General features: G+C 43.0%; 2 protein-coding genes across 2 annotated transcripts in view; one reads left to right on the plus strand and one right to left on the minus strand.

Annotated features, from left to right (window-relative positions):
* Positions 1 to 7,624, minus strand: part of lsg1 (large 60S subunit nuclear export GTPase 1) — a 29,364-nt gene extending 21,740 nt beyond the window's left edge. The window contains exons 1-2 of the mRNA XM_069897039.1: positions 7,453 to 7,624; positions 2,072 to 2,198 (exon numbers count right to left, since the gene is read on the minus strand). Coding sequence (XP_069753140.1) covers positions 2,072 to 2,198; positions 7,453 to 7,545 — 220 coding nt within the window. The 5' untranslated portion in view covers positions 7,546 to 7,624. The remainder of the gene's footprint in view (positions 1 to 2,071; positions 2,199 to 7,452) is intronic.
* A 9,005-nt stretch (positions 7,625 to 16,629) lies between these two features.
* fam43a (family with sequence similarity 43 member A) lies at positions 16,630 to 20,835 on the plus strand. Its single transcript, XM_069897040.1, has one exon. The coding sequence runs from the start codon at positions 16,954 to 16,956 to the stop codon at positions 18,019 to 18,021; it is 1,068 nt and encodes a 355-aa protein (XP_069753141.1). The 5' UTR covers positions 16,630 to 16,953; the 3' UTR covers positions 18,022 to 20,835.
* Positions 20,836 to 21,602: the final 767 nt, after the last annotated feature.

Below are 21,602 nucleotides of genomic sequence, written 5' to 3' on the forward strand. Positions count from 1 at the left end.
GGACTCGGCTCTAGCTACCTAGCCTCGAAACTCACCACAACCCAGTGTGGAAAGTGATACTTACATGCCACGAGGAGTCCAAAGAGACAGAACAAAGGGGCACGTGATCCTTTATAGTTATGGGGGGCCAATCGTAAGGGTCAGTGTGGTTGGTTGCTGTGGCTAATGGCTCTTAGCCAAGTGCAGGAACTCATCAGGGTGAACTGAAGTGATTCACCTGGGCCAATTGGGTGAAGGTCAGGGCTGAGTCTGGGCAGGCTGCCTGGACTGCAGCACCTGGTGATTTAGGTGGGCCAATCATAAGGGTCACCTTGATGGCTTAGGGTGAGACCTTGACCATGATTGGCAGGTAGTGTGTCCTCCGAACAGGAGCGCAGCAGCACCACTCAGCGGTGGATGCTGCCTCTCCATTGCACGTACAAACTCCTTAAAGATAGCATTGGATTTGAACCCCAGTTGCTGCCACTGGTACAGCATTGCGCTATCCGCTACACTAACAGTATTCCAACTGATGGAGTTGAGCATTGAAAATGAAGCAATTCACAGAGTCATGCATGTGCTCAGAAATAAGTCCCACAAATTACTGATAGCCTAGGTTTCATCAAACCCAGTCACCATTTGTATCAATAAATCTTAGGATATTAAAGAACTCTAGATATATGGGAATAAGGCAGGAAAATCACATTAGAGGTAAACAAATAAATAGCTTTATTGAATTCCAGAGCAGATTCCAAGGATCAAATGGGCTATTCCTGCTTCCATTTCTTATGTTTGGATATAAGTCACTTGTCATCTAGTCAGTTTTTTTTCATAAATGACATTAGTTATCCAATTATTTTGTCATTGAAGATCACTATGAATAGTACTGTTTTGTTTAGATTTATTTAACAACTGAATTTCAAATCCTTGGCTCCCTTGATAGTGTGACAGAATTGTGCTATATTAATCTTTAGTTATAAAATATATATTTTTAGTAAGTTATTTTTGTGGGTTTAGACACAGTGACACACAATTACACTGAGAGAGAGAAACCATTTTTGGAGTTTTAAAGTCTGGTAAGCAAACTCAATAAAACTGGAAGTGTTTGTTCATTGAAATATCTCAGACAATGGGGTTGATCAAGGTGGAAATCTAATTAAACAAAATGCTTTTTGCCTGTTTACCTGTGTTGTTAGAATGGAGACTCAGGTGGCATCTGGTTAAACAAAAACAAGCTTTTACTTGTGGTCAGCAGACTTATTGGAGGCATTGGCTCGTAAAACTTCCAAAAGACAGGAATGATGTCATGTTATATGGTAAACACACTCCAAGACAGAAAGCATTTTTGAATATTAAGGAATTAATTTCAAACTGAAGGCATAGACGCCTGACCATCCTGCAGGCAACACAGGATTGGCCAACCTGTAAGTAAGACAGCATTGAAGATACAATAACTATAAAGGTACTATTATGTATTACTCCTAGTCAAAGAAGAACACAGAATAAGTGGCTTTCAAAAGAGAATGACCACTTCCAACTGTCTCTTTGCAAAAGAGGGCAGCTCTGCTGTGTCCATTTCTACGTAGCACTTCATTTAACCCTTGCTTGGGTTTGTGAAATCAGCGTAGAAGGAAAACAACTACTGAAACCTCCATGCAAAAGAGGGAAATCATTCGTATGAATAAACAATTCTCTGAAAACTACTCCTCCTCCATAATTGCTTTTGAGCAACAATTTAAAGAATCTGAGTTTCAAAACAAAACTGACTGAACTTTAAAATCATCTCTTCGGAATTATAATTGAGCTGTAATGGCTTTGGTTTTTCCCCGCGCGCGCACACACACACACACACACACACACTTGCGCATACTGGGGTTAAGTTAGAGTTAACTTTAGTTAAGAAGTGTTACGTTACTAATAGTTATTAATAAAAAAATTATTGTTTTGAAGATACCATTGTCTTGGTGAATTTCTATTGCCTCTGGTCTATACATAACAATTGGACGAGCTCATGCCCCAGCTCACTAACCCAGTAATTCAATCACTAAATAACCACACCAATGATTGTAAAAATCAAAATCTAAGTTCTTACCAGCTAAAAATTCTGTGCCTGCCAATTCTGCAGTGGCCAGGAATTCATCTAGAGTGCTTTGTTCAGTAACAGACTGTAAATTGAGCCGTCCCCAATTATACCCATCATTCAGTTCACTTGTGTGAAGCTACAGGCAAAACAGTAGAATTAGAACAAAATGAGAGCAGCATCTGTCAATGCACCCAGGTAATTTCAATTCCCATACAGGAATGCTGAAGCATATGAAATAAAAGGGGCAATGGAATCATGCCAAGAAATTAGTTTAGATGCAGAAAAGAGTCACAATGTACAATTGATTTCCTGGCTGAAGATGGGTAGACAGTGGTATTCACCAGAGTAAATACTGGGACTACTGTTTTGCATTATGTCTATTAATGACCTGCATATGGAGAACATGAAGGTGACAAAATCTGTAAGGATTGTTGACACTGAGGATAGTAATTTACTTCAAAAGGACAGGCCAACTACATGGTAGAAAATTGAAGAAATAGAAATTATGACATTGTGGCCTTTAGTGAAAGTTGATTGTAGGAGGAGGAGCAACCAGATGCAATAGAAAGGGGGGTGGGGGAATAAAAAGGAGAGAAGTGGCATTGCTCATGACAGAAAATATCACAGTTGTGCTCAGGCAGGACAGTCCAGAGGACTCATCTATTGGAGCAATATGGGTGGAGCTGATGAACGGAAAAGGTATGACCATACTCATGGATTGTATTATAGACCACCCAATAGTCAGTGAGAATTGAAGGAGCAAATCTGTAGAGATAGCAGATAGCTACAGGAAATATAAGAATCGTTATTGAATGAAGATCGACCGGGACCAATGCCTGAAGAGGGCGCACAAAATATGTGAACCGGTGCGGACTCGAAAGGCCAACATGGCCTGTTTCCGCTCCGTAAATGGTTATATGGTTATGTGATAGTAGTAGATTTTAGCTTTCCACATATTAACTGGGGCTCCCATACTGTAAAAGACTAGATGGCATGGAGTTTGTCAAATATGTTCAGGGAATGAGACCGAGCAGGTGACAGAAGTATGTGTAGGGGAACACTGTTGGTTCAGTGATCATAATGCCATTATGGAGGATAGGTCTGGACCGTGGGTTGAGATTATAAATTGGAGAAAGGCCATTTTTGAAGAAATGAGAAAGGGTATATGCACTCTCATGTTCCCCAAAACTTCACCTTTAAAATCGAGCCAACCACTGAAAAAAAAATGAGAAAGTAGGTGGAAGGCCTTCAAAGGTGAATTTTGAGAGTATAGAGTTTGTCAGGATTAAAGGCAAAGTTAGCAGGCATAGATAACCTTGGTTTTCGAGGAATATTGGGGATCTGGTTCAGAAGAAGAGAAAGGTGTATAGCAAGTATAGGCAACATGGAGCAAATTAGGTACTTGAGTATAAAAATGCAAGATAAAAACCTCAAGAAAGAAATCAGGAAGGCTAAGACATGAGACTGCTTTGGCAGACAATGTGAAGCAAAATCCTAAGGGTTTCTACAGGTATATTAAGAGGAAAAGGATAGTAAGGGACAAAATTGGTCCCTTTGAAGATCAGATGTGTTCCCCCCACCTCCCCCAAAATTGGTATTCACTCAGGAAAGTGCAACAGAGATGTGGGAAGAAGGGAAAACAAGCAGTGAGGTCATGGAACCTATACAGATTAAAGAGGAGGAGGTGCTTGCTGTCTTAAACCAAATAAGGGAGGATAAATCCCCAGGGGCTGATAGGTTGTCCCTCGGACCTTGAGGGAGACTAATGTAGAAATTGTAAGGACTCTGGCAGAAATATTTAAAATGTCCTTAGCCATAGGTATGGTGCCAGAGGATTGGAGGGTAACTTACTTTGTTACCTTATTTAAAAAATGTCCAAAAGTAACCCTGGAAATTATAGGCCAGTGAGCCTGACACCAGTAGAAAGTAAATTATTGGAAAGTGTTCGAAGAGATACACCATTATTTGGATAGCCATGGACTGGTTAAGGATAGTCAACATGGCTTTGTGTGTGGTAGGTCATGTTTAACAAATCTCATAGAATTTTTCAAGTAGGTTACCGGGAAAGTTGACGAAGGAAAGGCTGTGGATGTTGTCCACGTGGACTTTAGTAAGGCCTTTGACAAGGTCTCTAATGGGAGGTTAGTCAAGAAGGTTCAGACACTTGGTATTCATAGTGAAGTTGTAAACTGGATTTGACAATGGCTGGACGGGAGAAGCCAGAAAGTAGTGGTGGATGATTACCTCAGACTGGAAGCCTGTAACTAGTGGGTGTGCCTCAGCGATTGGTGCTGGGACCATTGATGTTTGTCATCCATAACAATGATCTGGATGATAATGTAGTAAATTGGATCAGTAAGTGTGCCAATGACACTAAGATTTGAGGCGTTGTGGACAGCAAAGAAGGATTTCAAAAATTTCAGGATCCAGCTGGAAAAATGGGCTTAAAAATGGCAAATGAAATTGTGAGGTGTTGCATTTTGGAAGGACAAACCCAGAAAGGATATATATGGTAAAAGGTAGGGCACCGAGGAGTGCAGTAGGATAGAGGTATCTGAGAATACAGATACATATTCCCTGAAAGTAGTGTCACAGGCAGGTAGGGTTGTAAAAAGAGTTTTTAGCATATTGGCCTTCATAAATCAAAGGACTGAGTATAGGAGTTTGGATGTTATGGTAAACTTGTATTAAATATTGGTGAGGCCAAATTATGTGCAGTTTGGTCAACTAATTATAGGAAAGATATCAATAAGATAGAAAGAGTACAGAGAAGATGTTCTAGGATTTTGCCTGGATTTCAGGAACTGATTTACAGGGAAAGGTTAAAAAGGTCAGGTCTTTATTCCCTGGAGTGTAAAAGAGGGGAGATTTGATAGAGGTATTTAAAATTATGAGGGATAGACAAAATAAATATAGCTAGGCTTGGTAGAGGAGATACAAACCAGGTGAAAGGGGAAAAGTTTAGGGGGAACATGAGAGGGAATTTCTTGACACAAAGAATGGTGGGAATGTGGAACAATCTGCCAACTGAAGAAGTGAAGAATGTGGGCTCAATTTTAACATTTAAGAATTTGGACAGGTACAATGGATGTGAGAGATATGGTGGACTATGGACTTGGGTGCAGGTAAGTGGGACTAGGCAAAAAAGATTTTTGGAATAGACAAGAAAGGCCAAAGGGACCTGTTTCTGTCCTGTAATTTTCAATAGTTCTATATTTTGGTTGGCAGGATGAGGACAGACATTCATCAGAAGGTAGCTGGGTTGGGGGGGAATCAGATATGAGGGGGTCTGGGTACAAGGGTAAGAAATGCAGTCAGGATAGTGGGGAGATCAAATAATGGGAGTTATTTAAATAAAGGGTACAAGGGTTCAGCTATTGAAGTGTCAATGTACGGGAGTAATTATTGGGGTCAGGAAATGGATTCAGCTATTGGGGGGAAGGGGGTCAGGGAAATGGGACTATATATTGGGAGGGTCAGGTTACTGTGTGGTTCAGCTATTAGAGGTTCAGAGTACAGAGATCAGATATTGGAGGTTCAGGATATTGGGATCAGATATTGAGGGGGTCAGGGTATCGAGATCAGATGTTGAGGGGGTCAGGATATCGGGATCAGATGTTGAGGGGTCAGGGTATCGGGATCAGATATATTAAGGGGTCAGAGTATCGGGATCAGATATATATGGGGGGGGTCAAGGTATCGGGATCAGATATATATGGGGTCAGGGTATCAGGATCAGATATATATGGGGGTCAGGGTATCGGGATCAGATATATATGGGGGTCAGGGTATTGGGATCAGATATATATGGGGGTCAGGGTATCGGGATCAGATATATATGGGGGTCAGGGTATCGGGATCAGATATATATGGAGGTCATGGTATCGGGATCAGATATATTAAGGGGTCAGAGTATCATGATCAGATATATATGGGGGGGTCAGGGTATCGGGATCAAATGTATATGGGGGGTTCAGGGTATCGGGATCAGATATATATGGGGGATCAGAGTATCGGGATCAGATATATATGGAGGTCAGGGTATCGGGACCAGATATTCGGGGGAGGGGGGGTTAGGGTATCGGGACCAGATATTGGGGGGGTGGTGTCTGGATATCAGAGCCAGATATTTGGGGGAAGGGAGGTCAGGGTATCGGGACCAGATATTGGGGGGGGGGTGTCTGGATATCAGAGCCAGATATTGGGGGGTGTCTGGGTATCAGGGTCATATATTGGGGGTGTCTGGGTATCAGGGCCAGATATTGGGGGGGGTCAGTGTATCATGTTCAGATATGGGGAGGGGGGGTCAGTGTATCATGTTCAGATATGGGGAGGGGAGGGGTCAGGGTATTGGGAGCAGATATTGGGGGGGATCAAGGTATTGGGACCAGATATTGAGGGGAGGGGGTTTAGGGTAGGGACCAGATATTGGGGAGGAAAGGGTCTTTGGCTTGGCTTCGCGGACGAAGATTTATGGAGGGGGTAAAAAGTCCACGTCAGCTGCAGACTCGTTTGTTGCTGACAAGTCCGATGCGGGACAGGCAGACCAAATATTGGGGAGGTCAGGGTAGGGACCAGATATTGGGGGGGGGGGGGGGGGGGTTAGGGTATAGGATCCAGATATTGGGATCGTCAGGGTATCAGGACCAGATATTGGGGGGGGGGTTAGGGTATAGGGACCAGATATTGGGGAGATCAGGGTATCAGGACCAGATTTTGGGGGGGGGGGTCAGGGTATCAAGGCCAGATATTGGGGGGAGTGGGGTCAGGGTATCAGGGCCAGATATTGGGGGGTGGGGGGTCAGTGTATCAGAACCAGCTATTGGGGGAAAGGGGGGGGTCAGCGTATCAGGGCCAGATATTGGGGGGAAGGGGGGGTTCAGGGTATCAGGGCCAGATATTGGGGGGAGGGGGTTCAGCGTATCAGAACCAGCTATTGGGGGAAGGGGGGGACAGGGTATCAGGGCCAGATATTGGGTTGAGGGGTATCAGGGCCAGATATTGGGGGGAGGGGTATCAGGGCCAGATATTGGGGGGAAAGGGGGATCAGGGTATCAGGGCCAGATATTGGGGGGAGTGGGGTCAGGGTATCAGAACCAGCTATTGGGGGAAAGGGGGGGGTCAGCGTATCAGGGCCAGATATTGGGGGGAAGGGGGGGTTCAGGGTATCAGGGCCAGATATTGGGGGGAGGGGGGTCAGGGCCAGATATTGGGGGGAAAGGGGGATCAGGGTATCAGGGCCAGATATTGGGGGGGGGGGGGTCAGCTTATCGGAACCAGATATGGGGGGGGGGGGGTTTAGGGTACCGGGACCAGATATTCGGGGGGGGATAGTGAGAGGGGGCGGCGTGACGGCTTCTCCCTCCCTGAAACAGTCGGAAGCCGCTCACCCAGCTGTTCGCCTTCCTCGGGTTCCTGGCCGACTGGTTCTTGTCCCGGATGATGGTTCGCCCTAACCTGCCACCATCCTTCTTCTTGCCCATGGCTCCCGGGACCAGCGCACTGCGCCTGTCAAATGCCTCCGGGGGAACCCAGAGCCGTGAGCAAGGGTTCCGGCGGAGTCTGTCCGCCGCCGGATCAGCTCCAGCCAACTGGTCCGTGACGATCATGGTCCGTCGGTTCCGCTCTTCTCCTTTCATTCATTTCCGCTGCTCGAAATGTATTTAATACAGACAACGAAGTTTGAGATCTGATCTTAATTCCCGCAATCCTGTCACGGAAAAACCACTGAGAGCATCTTATTAAAATTTAAATTCCTTGTCATAATCTCCAAACTTACTTTGTGATGGAAAGATTTACACATCTTCGCCAATTTGTGTTTTAAAATATTCTTCGCGATTTTACTTATGAATGGACTGTCACTCATTTTATGGCGATGCCCCTTGTTTGGGTTTTCCCTGCAGAATACTTCATTTGCCGTAATTTAAAGATTTTCATGATCTTGGTCGTCTCAACAATCCTGCTGCCCTCCCCCCCCCCCCACAACTCCCCCCCCAACTCCCCCCCCAACTCCCCCCCAACTCCCCCCCCAACTCCCCCTCCCAACTCCCCCCCCAACTCCCCCTCCCAACTCCCCCCCCCCAACTCCTCCCCCCAGAGGGTTGTTAACTCGGCCTGCGACATCACGGGCACCAGACTTCACTCCATCAAGGACATCTACAAGAGGTGGCATCTTAAGAAAGCAGCCTCTGTCCTCAAAGACCCCCAGCACCCAGGCCACACCCTCATCACTCTGCTACCATCGGGGGAAAGGTACCCTGAAGACGAGCGCTCAGCAGCACAAGGACGGCTTCTTCCCCTCTGTCATCTGATTCCTGATTGAATGATCAATGAACCAAAGACACTGCCTCACTTTGACTTTTCCTGCACTATTTTTAATTTATTGTTGTAAGGTGGTTTATATAAATGTGACACTGCCGCGAAGCAACGATTTCGCAACTTGTTCGTGACGATAATCCTGAATTCAATGTGGAAAAAAAAACAACAACACTGGCCCCTGATTGATGTGATTCACAAATGTTCATCCGAAGAGAGATCTGTCTTCTTTACCCAATCTTGCCAAGTACACCCACAGCAAGGCGCTTGCGTCTTATATTCCTGTGGTGTATGTAATTACACCACTAGGTCACTAGAGGTCATCCCGGTGACCTTGTCGATAAAACAGTCCAGAGCTACAGTCTAGCCTTCAAGGTTCATCTTGCAGAGAGACAAGACCCTTAGTGCACATATTAGTTTATTAAAGCTGTCTTATACTCGCACTGTTGGTGTGGGTTATTATCAGTACAATTTTTCGTAGTTAAATGTAGACAATTCCCTCTTGGGAATAACAAGAAAACAGTTCAGTAAGATTCGACTGCAATGTTAAAACAAACTAAAAAAAAATAACACAAATGGACCACAAGATATAGATTGAATCACTGAATTCAGAAATGGTAAAGTCAATTTCAGTCCATTTGACCCTGTAAATACTGTCTCATTAACATTCAGTATGCGGCAGGTACCTTTGGAAAGTAGTCACATAGACTAGAGAAACAATTGGCTGATGTTGTGCCAGATTATGTTCCATATTCTTCCTTCGCAATCCTGGGAATGTCATGCTGCATTCCTGGATTCAATCCAACAACAGGGACACATATGCTTACATGTTTAGTCATCAAGGTAGGAATAGAATTAATTGCCACAGAATTGTAGTGTTGGGTGATCGCTTTCTCAGACTGGAGGTGTGTGACTAGTGGTGTGCCTCAGGGATTAATGCTGAGGCCATTTTTGTTTGTCATCGACATCAATGATCTGAATGATAATGTGGTAAATTGGATCAGCAAGTTTGCAGATGACACTAAGATTGGAGGTGTTGTGGACACCAAAGAAGGTTTTCAAAGCTTGCAGAGGGGATTTTGACCAGCTGGAAAAAATGTGCTGAAAGATTGAAGATGGAATTTAATGCAGACAAGTATAAGGTGTTGTATTTTGGAAGGACAAACCAAGAAAGGACATACACAGTAAAGGGTAGGGCAGTGAGGAGTGTGAAAGAGCAGAGGGACCTGAGAATACAGAGACATAGTTCCCTGAAAGTGGTGTCACAGGTGGATAGGTTTGTAAAGATAGCTTTGTCATATTGGGCTTCATAAATCAAAGTATTGAGTACAGGAGTTGAGATGTTATGTTAAAGTTGTACAAGACATTGGTGAGGCCAAATTTGTGCAGTATTATGTGCAGTTTTGGTCACCCAACTACAGGAAGATATCAATTAGATAGAAAAAGTGGTGAATGCGTGCTCAATTCCAAGGTCATATCAATTGCTATTTTCTTGTTCATTAGGATGTTTCTCATTTCTATAAATGCTGTTCTTGCCATTGCTATTCTGTCTTTTATGTCTTTTTCGCATTTGCCATCAGATATTACTCATGATCCAAGGGTACTTGAAGTTGTGAACTTGTCTCAGGATTTCATTTCCCAATACAATGCTACAATGTGAAATAGCAGATTTATTTCATGTTACCATTACTTCAGTTTTATTTTTTCTTTAAAGTTAGGCCAAGTCTTTCACTCTCTATTGATGGTAGATACTCATTTCTGTAAATTTACTTCACTGTTTGCTATCAGTACTGTATTATTTGCATAGCAGAGGTTGTTAATGTTGTATCCTCCTATACTTATCCCAGGTAGGTCTTGCATGTTTTCACTGTACAGGGAGAACAGGTCTGGTGATAGAACATAACCTTGCCTGACTCCTTGCTTTATTGGCTGATATTCACCAATCTCGTTGTCTATCTGTATGGCTGGACTTTGTTGCCAGGAGAGATTCCTGATTATTCTTAGATCTTTTCCATTGATATTAATATCTTTAAGCATTTTCATGATGACTTGGTGTTTCAGTTTGTTAAAGGCTTTTGTGTATTCAATGACACAGAAGTATAGGCCAATATCTAAGTAATTTTTAAGCATGAATTCCAAATAATTACCTACTGGCATTTAAATATATTCCTTTCTCTTCAACCTAATGATAGCTTGCTATTAACAAATTAACTACTGTGTTTTCCTACTTTATGACAATAAACATTATTCAAAAGTAATTTTTAATTAATTTTACAGGGGCATTTTTAAAATTAATTTTACAAGGGGTATTTTACAGAGATGGTCCATGATGAAAAACCCTGTGTATTTCTTTAATTTTAGAAGGTAATAATAGCCACATAATTAGTGGAACTGTCCATGTTAAAAGATGAGATATTACAAGGGTGCACTTATGAAAGAGCAACTTCATCTATCATTATTCTGGAAATCCTATTACACTGACTCAACTGTTTACTCGAGTCAACTCTATTTATCGTTCATACCATGCTTGCACAGTAAAAACAAGATAGTGTTTCTCCAGGACCACAGAGTATATTTAAATAGATATCAGTTAAGAAAGCAGCTAACGCATTAAAATATAAAGCTATTAAGTATACCCTGAAAATCCATGGCACACTATCCACATCTCTACAGGGAGTTCAGGAGCCTGATGGCTTTGGTGGGGTGGGGGGGGGGGGGGGAATCTGTTCTCTGTTTCCCACTCTGGACATAAGGGCCCTAGTGCTATGGTACCTCCTGGCAGATGGCAGAAGGAAGAACAATTTACATGCAGGATGTGTGGAGTCTTTCATATGTTTAATGCTTTCTGCCTGCATTGAGTTTAGTAGGTATCCTTCAGACTAGGAAGAGGTTCCCCAATGGTATTTTCTGCTGACTTCACTATCCTCTGCCGGGTCTTGTGGTCCGAGGTGGTTCAGATTCCAAACCAGGCAGTGATACAGTGGCATAGGATACTCTTAATACATCCTCTGTGGAATGTAATCGGGATGGAGGGTGAGAGATGGACTTTCCTCAGCCTTCGCAGGAAGCAGAGGAGCTGCTGGGATTTCTTGGCTAGGGACCAGATGAAATTCTCCACCAGGTGCCTTCTGACGAACTTCATGCTCTTGACAACCTCTTGACGGTTGAGCCATCAACGGTCAGGGGACCGTAGTCTCCCCGGGCCCTCCTACTCCAGTTCGATGTGATTTGAAAAGAATTTGAAATGTGTACAGACGAGTTCAGCAGCTTTTTCTGTGTATACTGCACTCTGTTCTGTATTCGATTAAAATTGTGTCAAATTTATTATTCTGTATGTTTAGAATCTTTAAGAAATCAATTGTAAAGTTGCCATAACATGAAAGACTGCAGCAAATTACAATAAAATTCACAGGCAAAATAATTATTTTGACACATTAGCCTTTGTCATACACCATCATATTGAACAAACAGGCAAACAATAACTATTTCAGGTCCGAGGAGTTTTGAAATGAAAAATAAATAATTGAATTTGTTCAGGTGTTGTCAACAGGTGGCACTATTTCATTGCATCCCAAGTGTCCAGAAACTAATATCGAATGTTGATAAAAATCCTCTGTTCCTCTTTTGTTGGTTGTAAACTGAATAATCAATCATTTGGTACGAGCATAGATTTATCCATTCTTGTTCATAAAGCTGGAAAGTTTGAATCGACCTGCCGTGCACTATTTTTAATTAGGGTATGACGTGGTATCCAATATTGGTGAAAATAACAGGAATTCAAAAGAGATACAAATGGCATATATTTCCAGATTAGGGCTACAGACTCAGGGTTTTTTTTTTTCAGTTTATGAATGGTCTTTCATGTGTGGATGTTTACTGGTGAGGTAAAGCTGCTATATTAGTAGCTACTGTTTAGGCAAATCTTGAAGTCAATTGATGTCAGCATTTTCGATTTAATACTGGTTAATTAAGTCTGTTACTATTAAATACTGCACAATTAGAAAACAGCACCAAGTAGCATTCTGCCTACGTCCAAAATAATGGAGATAGATTAATCTCCTATCACAATATCTGTATCCTTTCTCAGGGCTATTGCATTCAGCCTCCAAAGTTCTAAGCATAAAATCTTATGAGAAGAGGGGGGGCTAACAATAGGTAATTCTGTAAATCAGGCAAAGGAATAAAAACCACATCCATTCAACCCGTGGCAAGTCACACACCAAATTATTTCATGATAACAGGATTTTGCAAGCACTCACTGAGCCACAAGTTGCACCACTGATTCAGAAAGCAGACCAATTATGTCAACGTCCCAGCAGTTAAAGGTTGGCTCTGATGAGGTAGCACAGTCTAAGATTAGATCTTCTAGGTCAAAAGATAGTTATTCCCCCCCCCCCCCCCCCCCCCCCCCCCCCCGTAGCCATCTGGAATTCCTCCACTAAAGCCTTCCAATGTCCATGATGTGACAACTTGAGAAACACTGCATTGGCCAGACAGAGTCACTGCATGCATACCAGCCACTAATCAGCCTGAAGTTTGTGTAAGTCACAGATCATCTGGACATCTGGAAAGTGGAAGTACATCTTTGAATTTACATGTTATCTCCACAATGCAAAGTGAGTGCAATCAAAGGAACCCATATCCATTGGAAAGTTTGCAATCTTGATTGCACTGCCTGCTCACTCTTGAGTGCTGCTTTCTTCCCACGGGTAAAAGTTGCTGTTAGTTTTCTCGGCGGAAAAATTATTGGTGCCTCAAGTCCTCTAAGGTGGATTTTGGATTATTGCTACTAAAATAACGTTGGGTGAGTTCAGCTCCAATTATGGTTAAGAACCTTTCTCTCCTCTTGTTTGTCCTCCTAGCATTTTACCTTTCAAAATACACTCAAAATGATGGCTATTTCATTTTTAGACTGATTGTAGTTGAACACTGTCAGACTTCTCCTACCACTTTCAAAGTACAAAATATTTTGGAAGCATCAAACATCGCCTGAATCAAAACTCAATGAGCAGCTAACAATGATTATCCCTTTAAATGGCATGCATGAGAGATTCCTCATGAGGAATATTTGCTTCTCCACGTGCATTAAGTACATGCATATTTGAAGGCATTGACATTAAATCAGCTCTACATGCTGATTGATGTCATCATTACTTACTGCCAGATGATAGCTTTGCATGTGCCAGTGCTCTTCCTAAAATGGGAGATATTGTGGCACGCAGTGCAACAGCAGCAAGTCTCAAATACCAAGATGGAATCACTATGGCTAATCATGATGCCAGGAAACCACATATTATATTCCTCATCCTTTTTCCTTTTCAAAAGATTAAATCTAACATTGAAGGTTATCTGAAATTATTTACAGATATAACTGACAGATTGAATGGTGAAGCAGGGGCTAAATTCCCAGCTCAATGGTATTCAATTAACTCACTGAAGCTATTGATTTGTAATCTTACCATAGCTGAATTCTAACATAACTAGTCTACTGCAAATGTTATTCAATAAAAAAATTAATTTGACGCTTGGAATTTTGAGAATTATCACACAGAATTTGATTTATTATTTTCAGCAATAGTAAAGTTAATTTGTGAGAAAAATTAATAATGTACCGCCTTTACAATTATACAACCTATTGCCTGATTTCCTGAAAGCAGAGGGTCACAATGCTTACCATTAATTAATGGTTCATTGAGGTTTTCAGTCTAATAAATTTATTTGTCGGTTAAGATTAAGGTTTTGCCAATGTCTGAGCCCTCAGTTGAGATGTTTCACTCTTTTGAAGAAGTTAATGAATCCAAATGAAATTCCGTGGAGTTCTGGAGACAGTGGTTCAGTAAGTGACATCTTCCCGTGATGTCGTACCTCTAATGGATATAAAAAAAACTTCTGAAGGTGTTTCTCAGGACTGTCTTCATCTTTTTAGATAGCTCTGCCCCCCACCCCACCTCGAAGACCAGAGATGAATTGTTTCCATTTCATTTCTATGGGCTCTGATTTGGGCAATGAAACCAATGAGGTACTCATGGACTCTGCCATGGATAAGACAAGTGGTACTTGATAGTGGAGGTGATTGAGTAGTTTGGCAGGTGCTGCATTCCTTCCACTGTTTATACTGGCTTTCTGCTTGTTTTTGCTGTATGGACTCGAGTTCTCAATGCCATCTCAAACAATCCTCTGTTTGGGGTACAGGTATGGGCCAGGGACTCCCAAAGCAAAATGGGATGCTAAACATCATCAAGGAGGCTTTGAGAACATCCTTCAGCCTCTTCCAGCCTCCACATGACTTATTGCTGTAACAGAGCTTGGAGTAGAGTATCTGTTTCAGAAAGATCTATTTCAATGTGGCTTGACCTTTGGAGCCTACTGAGATTAATTAGGACCTCAGTGCTGGGGATGTTGTTTAAGGAAAGGATGCTGACATATGTGTATATCCTTCCAGTGGATTTGGACTATTTTGCATAAATTGCATTAATGAGATCCCTCCAGTGCTTAAAGTGACTGCTGGAGATGGTAAATGTTTCAGAAGCATACAGTAAAACCTCATTAGAACGCGGTAGTTAGGGTCCAAGCTGAGTCGTGGAACAGATGCATATACGTCAGAGTGCCCCGCGCCGGCCGCTCCTGCCCCGACGTCCTGCATCGGGGGCAGGGGCAGTGGGGAGGGGGGCTGTCAGGCAGAGGGGAGGGGGGCTGTCAGGCGCGGGGAGTTGGGTCGCCGGTTGATTGTCATCAGCCCGCCCCTTAGTGGTTTGGGGTCCACATTTACCGCCGCTATAAGCGATTCTGCGGATTAACGAATCGCATTCTAACGAGGTTTCAGTGTATATTTGGGTAAGGATCAAGGCTGCCTGGTAAACCAGCAGTTCTGACAATCTGTGAACACTCTTTTCCCCAACAGCCAAAAGACTGATAATGGTGAATTTCATCATCAGTATCTGCCTCCACTGAGGGGTGTTTCCTGAGAAATGGGAAACAATCAATATTTTCCAGAGTTTTATTGTGAACCTGTTATATTGGTAAGTAATGGCGTGGAACTTTTGTAGATGCAAGCACAGGTTTTATTCTCTTTACTTGAGTGAACACATTGAAGATGACTTTGAATTCAGCTTCCAGGTGTGCACATATGATCTGGTTACGGTGGCTGGGATGACATGAGTTCTACAATGTAGAGACAGAGAATCATGGAATCATTCAACATGGAAATGGGCCCATGACATTCTCCATCCATGCCAGCTATCTATACTGATTCTGTTTTCTGGCAGTTGCCCTGTAGCATTCAATGTAATGGAATTTTGAGGGCTTATCAAAAGTTGGTGAGAGCATAAGTCTCCACCACTCTCTGGAGCAGCGGATTCCAGATTTTAACCACTCTTGTTAAAGCTAATCCTGTGGATTAGTCATACTCTGGGAAGGATCTCGCTGGAGGTATGGCTCAGGAATGCAATGAGCATGAATAAGAAAAGTCAGGTGATAATATAGCATTTCTTGACAACTTTCTGTTGCAAAAGCTTTTGTTGACCTATCACCATGAAACAAAGTGTAGGGTGGAGGAAAATTTTGCAGAGAAATTTAACTGAATGTGGAGCAATTTAAAAAATAAGTTCTCTGCCTGGAAAATTGGTCTCCATTTGAGAAGTGTGCTCCACCGCCCCTCTTCATTGGCAGACTCAAAATGATCAGGTTGAAGAGCTTCCTGCAGTGAAGACGTGCCCATAGCTCCTCTAGATGGGGCAGAATCCACACTGTGACCGAGAAAGCAGCTCTTCCGCCACTGAAGAAGACTGAGGAGACTTGACAAAGACGACCTCATCGCACGAGGGGATATGAAGCAGACGATGAAAAGTCTTCAAGGTCTTCAAGGTGTGAAAGGGAGCAGAGATGGAGAGGGAGCTCAACTTCGCAGCGCTGGCGGCCGTGGGTGGGCACAGGGGTCAATGAAACAACAGAGATGCTGGCAGCAGGTGGCGTGGCCCTCATCTCCAGCCTGATACATGTTTCTCTGCAACACTCACTTCCAAAGTGGGTCTGGGAACCCCGAGCCGTTGATCTTGAGGCCACCAAAGCGTTGAATTGCTCCGAGGAGCTTTCTTCTCACCAGCTTCTTGCTCAACCTAACGGCTGGAATCGTACGTTCATGAATAAATGATCTACTTTTCTCTCTCCGCCTCCTTTGATGGCCAAACCATGCAGCAAACCAATGGAGTTCATGTGCAATTGGTGCGACCCGGCGTGCAGTGAAGGCTGGGCACCTGCGATCAAGATTCCCCGTGAACGTGGGCGAAGCCCTCGGCAAGCGAATGGTTAAGCGCTTCATCTGCTCGGGAACTCACGGCAAGAACTTCCTCAATCTGATCCTCCGTGGCTCCTCCCCGCTCCGATGACGGGATGGTTCGCCCCAGTTGATATTTCCAGCTCTTTACCTCGGACCATTGGAACTCACACGAGTCCGTGTCAGGGACATGAGCCACGGGAAGCCCATCGACAGGCATGGGATCGACCGAGGCGCTGATCTCCCCGCCGTGATCGCACTGGAAACAGATTAAGGACACATTTCCCATATTGAGGAATCAGCGATGCTACCTTGGAAGAAAAATAAATTTGATTTAATCGAGAAGCAGCAGTCCAAGCAGCTCGGCTACTCGGTGAGTTTGAACTGTAACAGCATCACTTCGCTTGCCCGAGCTTGCCCGGACGTAGTGGCGGAGAGTGGCCTCAACCGAGTCTGCGGCATGTTCAAGTCCAAGCGGAGGAAGATCAAGATCACTGGCGCTGATCCCACCTACACGGTGCTCTACCTCGGCAACGCCGCCACCATCCAGTCCAAGGGCGAAGGCTGCGCCGATGCGGCGGTGACCAAAATCTGGAGCAAGAGCGAACAAGGCAAGAACGGCACCAGGATGAAACTGACCATCAGCTCTCAGGGAATACGCATGGTTCACGTGGACGGCAAAGCGAGGAGACCAGGGCATCTGTATCTCCTGCACAGGATCACATACTGTGTGGCAGATCCTCGATCCCCCAAAATCTTCGCCTGGATCTACAGGCACGAACTGAAGCACAAGGCGGTGATGCTCAGGTGTCACGCTGTGCTGGTCTCCAAACCCGAGAAGGCAAAGGCCATGGCCCTGCTCCTCTACCAGACTTCCAGCAACGCCCTGGCTGAGTTCAAGAGGCTGAAGAGGAGAGACGACGCCAGGCACCAGCAGCAGAAGCTGGTCGGGGAACAGACCATCCCCCTGGTCCCGCTGAGGAAGCTGATGAACGGCCAGTGCAGCTATAAGCCGCCGGTGGAGAGGAGCAGGAGCGCCCCGAAGCTGGGCTCCATCACCGAGGACCTGGTTGGAGAGGAAGAGGAGCAGAGAGCACTGGTGGAGATCAGCCTGGAGTACGAGGACATCCTGGACAAGGCAGAACCGTCGCACAGCGACGAGCGCCAGGGCTTCACTGAGCTCCTTGGCGACCTGGGGGAGTTGACGATAGGCAATGATGTGCAGTTGTTGAGGGCTGACCTGCGAGTGACCAGGTTGCTCTCCGGGGAGAGCACCAGCAGCGAGTCGTCGCTGGGCAGTGGAGCCAGCGACCAGGACGCAGTGGCAGCCGCGGACGACAGCGAGGAAGGCGATCTGCAAGAAATGGGATAATTGTGTTTGTCTTTGGAACCAGAGCCGCGCGTTGCCCCCTCACCTTTCCCGTAGCTCATCTCTGCAGTGACTTTAAGATGGTATAAAGAGGAAGAACGACGTGCAATTCAGGAAAATGCATGCACAATATGCTTTCCAAAAGGGTATTCCCTGGCTTACAGGTTGGCGCCAACTTTATTCGTTCTCTGAATGAGTAAGTAGTAAAATTAATATTTAGAAACGGAAGTTGTGATGTGTGAGCCGGCCTGGTCCCTTTTCCAGTTCACTTCCTATGGAAGAGCCCGCAGTGATGATGGTGGGCGGCTGGGACTCGTTCCGATCTATTTGAGTTGACAATGTGACTGGCAGGATTCCACCTAAAGCTCCCTCCTCCCGTTCACTGCAATGGCGACAAGGTGGTTACAATCGACCATTTGATCACAGGCGGGTGCCACTACCTGGTGACCAGGTGCAGGGGAGCAATACTTTACCTTCAGTCTTGTATTAGTGCCCCAATGGTGGACTGACAGGCGGAGAGCCAACAGCAGGGTGATCACGACGGAACAGGCCAGGATGTGGTTTACAAGTTAAAGGCAAAAGCAATGAACTCAGCACTCGTCCAAATATCCTCACTGGCGAATGTACCTTTATAAACATCTTATCAATTCTTGGTCCCTTGACTCAACCTCAACTGTCCAGTTTTGTAGGGGTTTGGTCCTGGGTGCTTGAGATACATTGGATACTCTACGGACTCAGGCAATGTTCAGATGTTCCCTGGTTATTTAAATCACTATTGGACCCTTACATGGGACACTGGGGCTCACATAGAGCTATTATAAAAATTTCTTCTTTCCCTTGCCTTAAAGGGCTGTACAGTGTATAACTCATGGGTCCATGAAGGTGAGGCATTGGGACGGGTTGGAGAGTTGCTGCTGGCTTCCATGCCTCTCATCCTGTTAACATCCAGCTCCCTTCCACCCTTCGGTCTACTGGAGGAGCGTTTCTAATTTCAGCGTGGCCATGGAAATGTCCAGCTGGTGAACAGTTCAAAGTCACTGTACTGTCTCCACAATAATTAGCTGCTAACCAATTACCACTCTTACTCCCCAAACACTCCAGAAATCCATACTTTATGCATGCATACATGTGCACACACACAGACTCACACAGTAAATTACATATTTATCAATTATATCCCCTATTGCCTATTATTCATTCAATTCCTATATTGTCATTTTCATTTGAAGTGGCCTCATTTGTTACAGGAAGGTGGAATGAAATATTAAATTATTTTCATGTTTTGGTGTTGAATTCCATCATTTGTTGTATATTATATTTAATTGTCGTACATTTCATGTAAGTTTCTCTTTTTAAAAATACTAGTAAATATTTTCTCCCTCTCATGTACTTATTTCTTATTTATTTTCCCTCATGCACCCACGATAGAATGACAGCCACTTCCTGTCTTATGGTTTAAAAATCTCAAACTTCTATCAGAAATTATGTGTGAAGAATTCCAGCAATTTTTATTCAATATATATTTTGAGATCCCAGAAGGCATGCAGATTCAATTAAAATGTGCTATAAAGCAGTCATTCTCAATGGGCCCCAAAGCACATTTAAGTAAAAGCCTTGTTTTCACCTCACGTAACATAAATATTTTTAATGGGTTTTTTTTAATGTAGTCGGTAGGCGGTTGATATGGAAGAAACCAAAACCTGACTGCTTCACAGGGAAGGGAGCCCATAAACTTTGAGCGGAGTCCTAAGGGGGTGATAGCCAAATAAAAGGATTGAGAAAAGCTGTTATTAAAGCACTCTTGGAAGATCATACCACATCCCTATTTACATAAAGAGTTTTGTTTCTGATCTCATATACTTGAATTTGAGAAATGAAGAATAAATGAATAGGTAAGCCAAGTTCATGCCTTTTGAAAGTTCTCTTTATGGAGTAGCAAATGAGTATAAACCATCAAATTGAAAACTATTTCAATTTATATCGTAAGCACTAAGAAAACAACACTGCACTGTCAAATTGTGTTTTGCCTTTTAGATTAATGGTACCATGAAATACACATAATTCTTGTTACAGTGGTGTACATTTGTGAATAAATCAAGTTCATATGAGTTTGGAAGCTACTGGAAAGAGATAGGATGTCCTTTTACAAAATATGAAGCAATCTTCACTTTTGATGGTGGCCGATTGAATTGGCAATCCGATATGCATATTTATTAAAGTTTATTTCCATTAAAATCAATGGAAATAAACATTGGGAGAGATATAAGATGGTTTGGTGTTTTGCTTTCTTACATTTTTTAACCATTAAACAATTTCAAGACCATCCCTATTTTTTTTAATCAGAGTGCGATAAGTTAAAAGAAAGCTGCTAGTACACCGAAACTAGTATCAGATGGTTGGACAGATTTTGGGCATGTATGGAATGGATTCCTACATTCCCTTTATGGAATTTATGCAGTTTCTTTCATTTGGTCCAAGCACCATGATTATTTGTCTTAAATTAAGTATTTGTTTACAATCTCTTGATTGAGTCACAGAATTTATTCTTGCCTATTAAACTCTGTGTTTTGTAAATTGCACTGTTGTGAATTCTTAATTAGTATTTTATTGTGTGTAAATAATTTTTGTGACTGGATATAATAGAATTTCTTTGCTGTGCAAAAGAAAGATGCACCAAGCAGTGGATGGCCTAACTTCTGTACATATAAAGTGTAAATTTGTATAAGCAAGATGGATGTTATTTTTTAAATATTTGATGAAGTGTCTATCATTTTGTGTTGGCACAAACTGAAACAATAAAGTAAATGTTAAAATGCCTTGGTCTGCAATTTTAAGTGTTCATGTAAATGATTGCATCAAAATGTATGAATAATTACATAACATTGCAAATCGAAAAGGCTTTAAAACTAACTTACAAGCCCACCTCTCTCATGTTTACTCCCAGGCTAAAGGTTCAAGGCATCTTTGATTATAAAAACTGACGTATGTTCAAAACTCAGATAAATACTCAAAAAGTGATTAATTTTTTGGTGATGCTATCAACAGCAAGTCCCACTGTGAAAATAAAACCAATCCTGTTGGGAAAGCACATACATCCTGAACATGATGTTGTGCACAAGCAAATTTCATAATTCACAAAAGGTCATTGCGACTTATGGAGATGAACAGCAGCATGAGGATTGAATTTGTTTCATAACACTCTAAAAAGCAATCACATTTTTCTTAATTGGCTTTCATCAGTATTTGAATAATTTTGCATAATATAGTTTGAAGAAATGCAAATTTGATTTAAAGTTTTATCTCCACGCTTTATTTTTTAAACCTAGGCAAAACATAGCTGCTCAGATAAACAGCATTTGACAGCTCCAGCATACAGTACAGAATATACTTACTGTCAATTGGATCACCAGCCAAATGGCATCTAGATGTGCACAAACTACCTTAAATATGATCCAAATAATGCTGGGGAACAAATAGGATTAAAGATAGATCCAGCTCCCCCTAACATGTGACAGTAACAGATGGCACTGTAAATACAACAGCTTAGGGATAAGAAAATGTGTCATCAGTGTTTTTTTAGGGAT

Source organism: Narcine bancroftii, chromosome 9 (assembly GCF_036971445.1).
Source record: "Narcine bancroftii isolate sNarBan1 chromosome 9, sNarBan1.hap1, whole genome shotgun sequence".
NCBI classification, from domain to species: Eukaryota; Metazoa; Chordata; class Chondrichthyes; order Torpediniformes; family Narcinidae; genus Narcine; species Narcine bancroftii.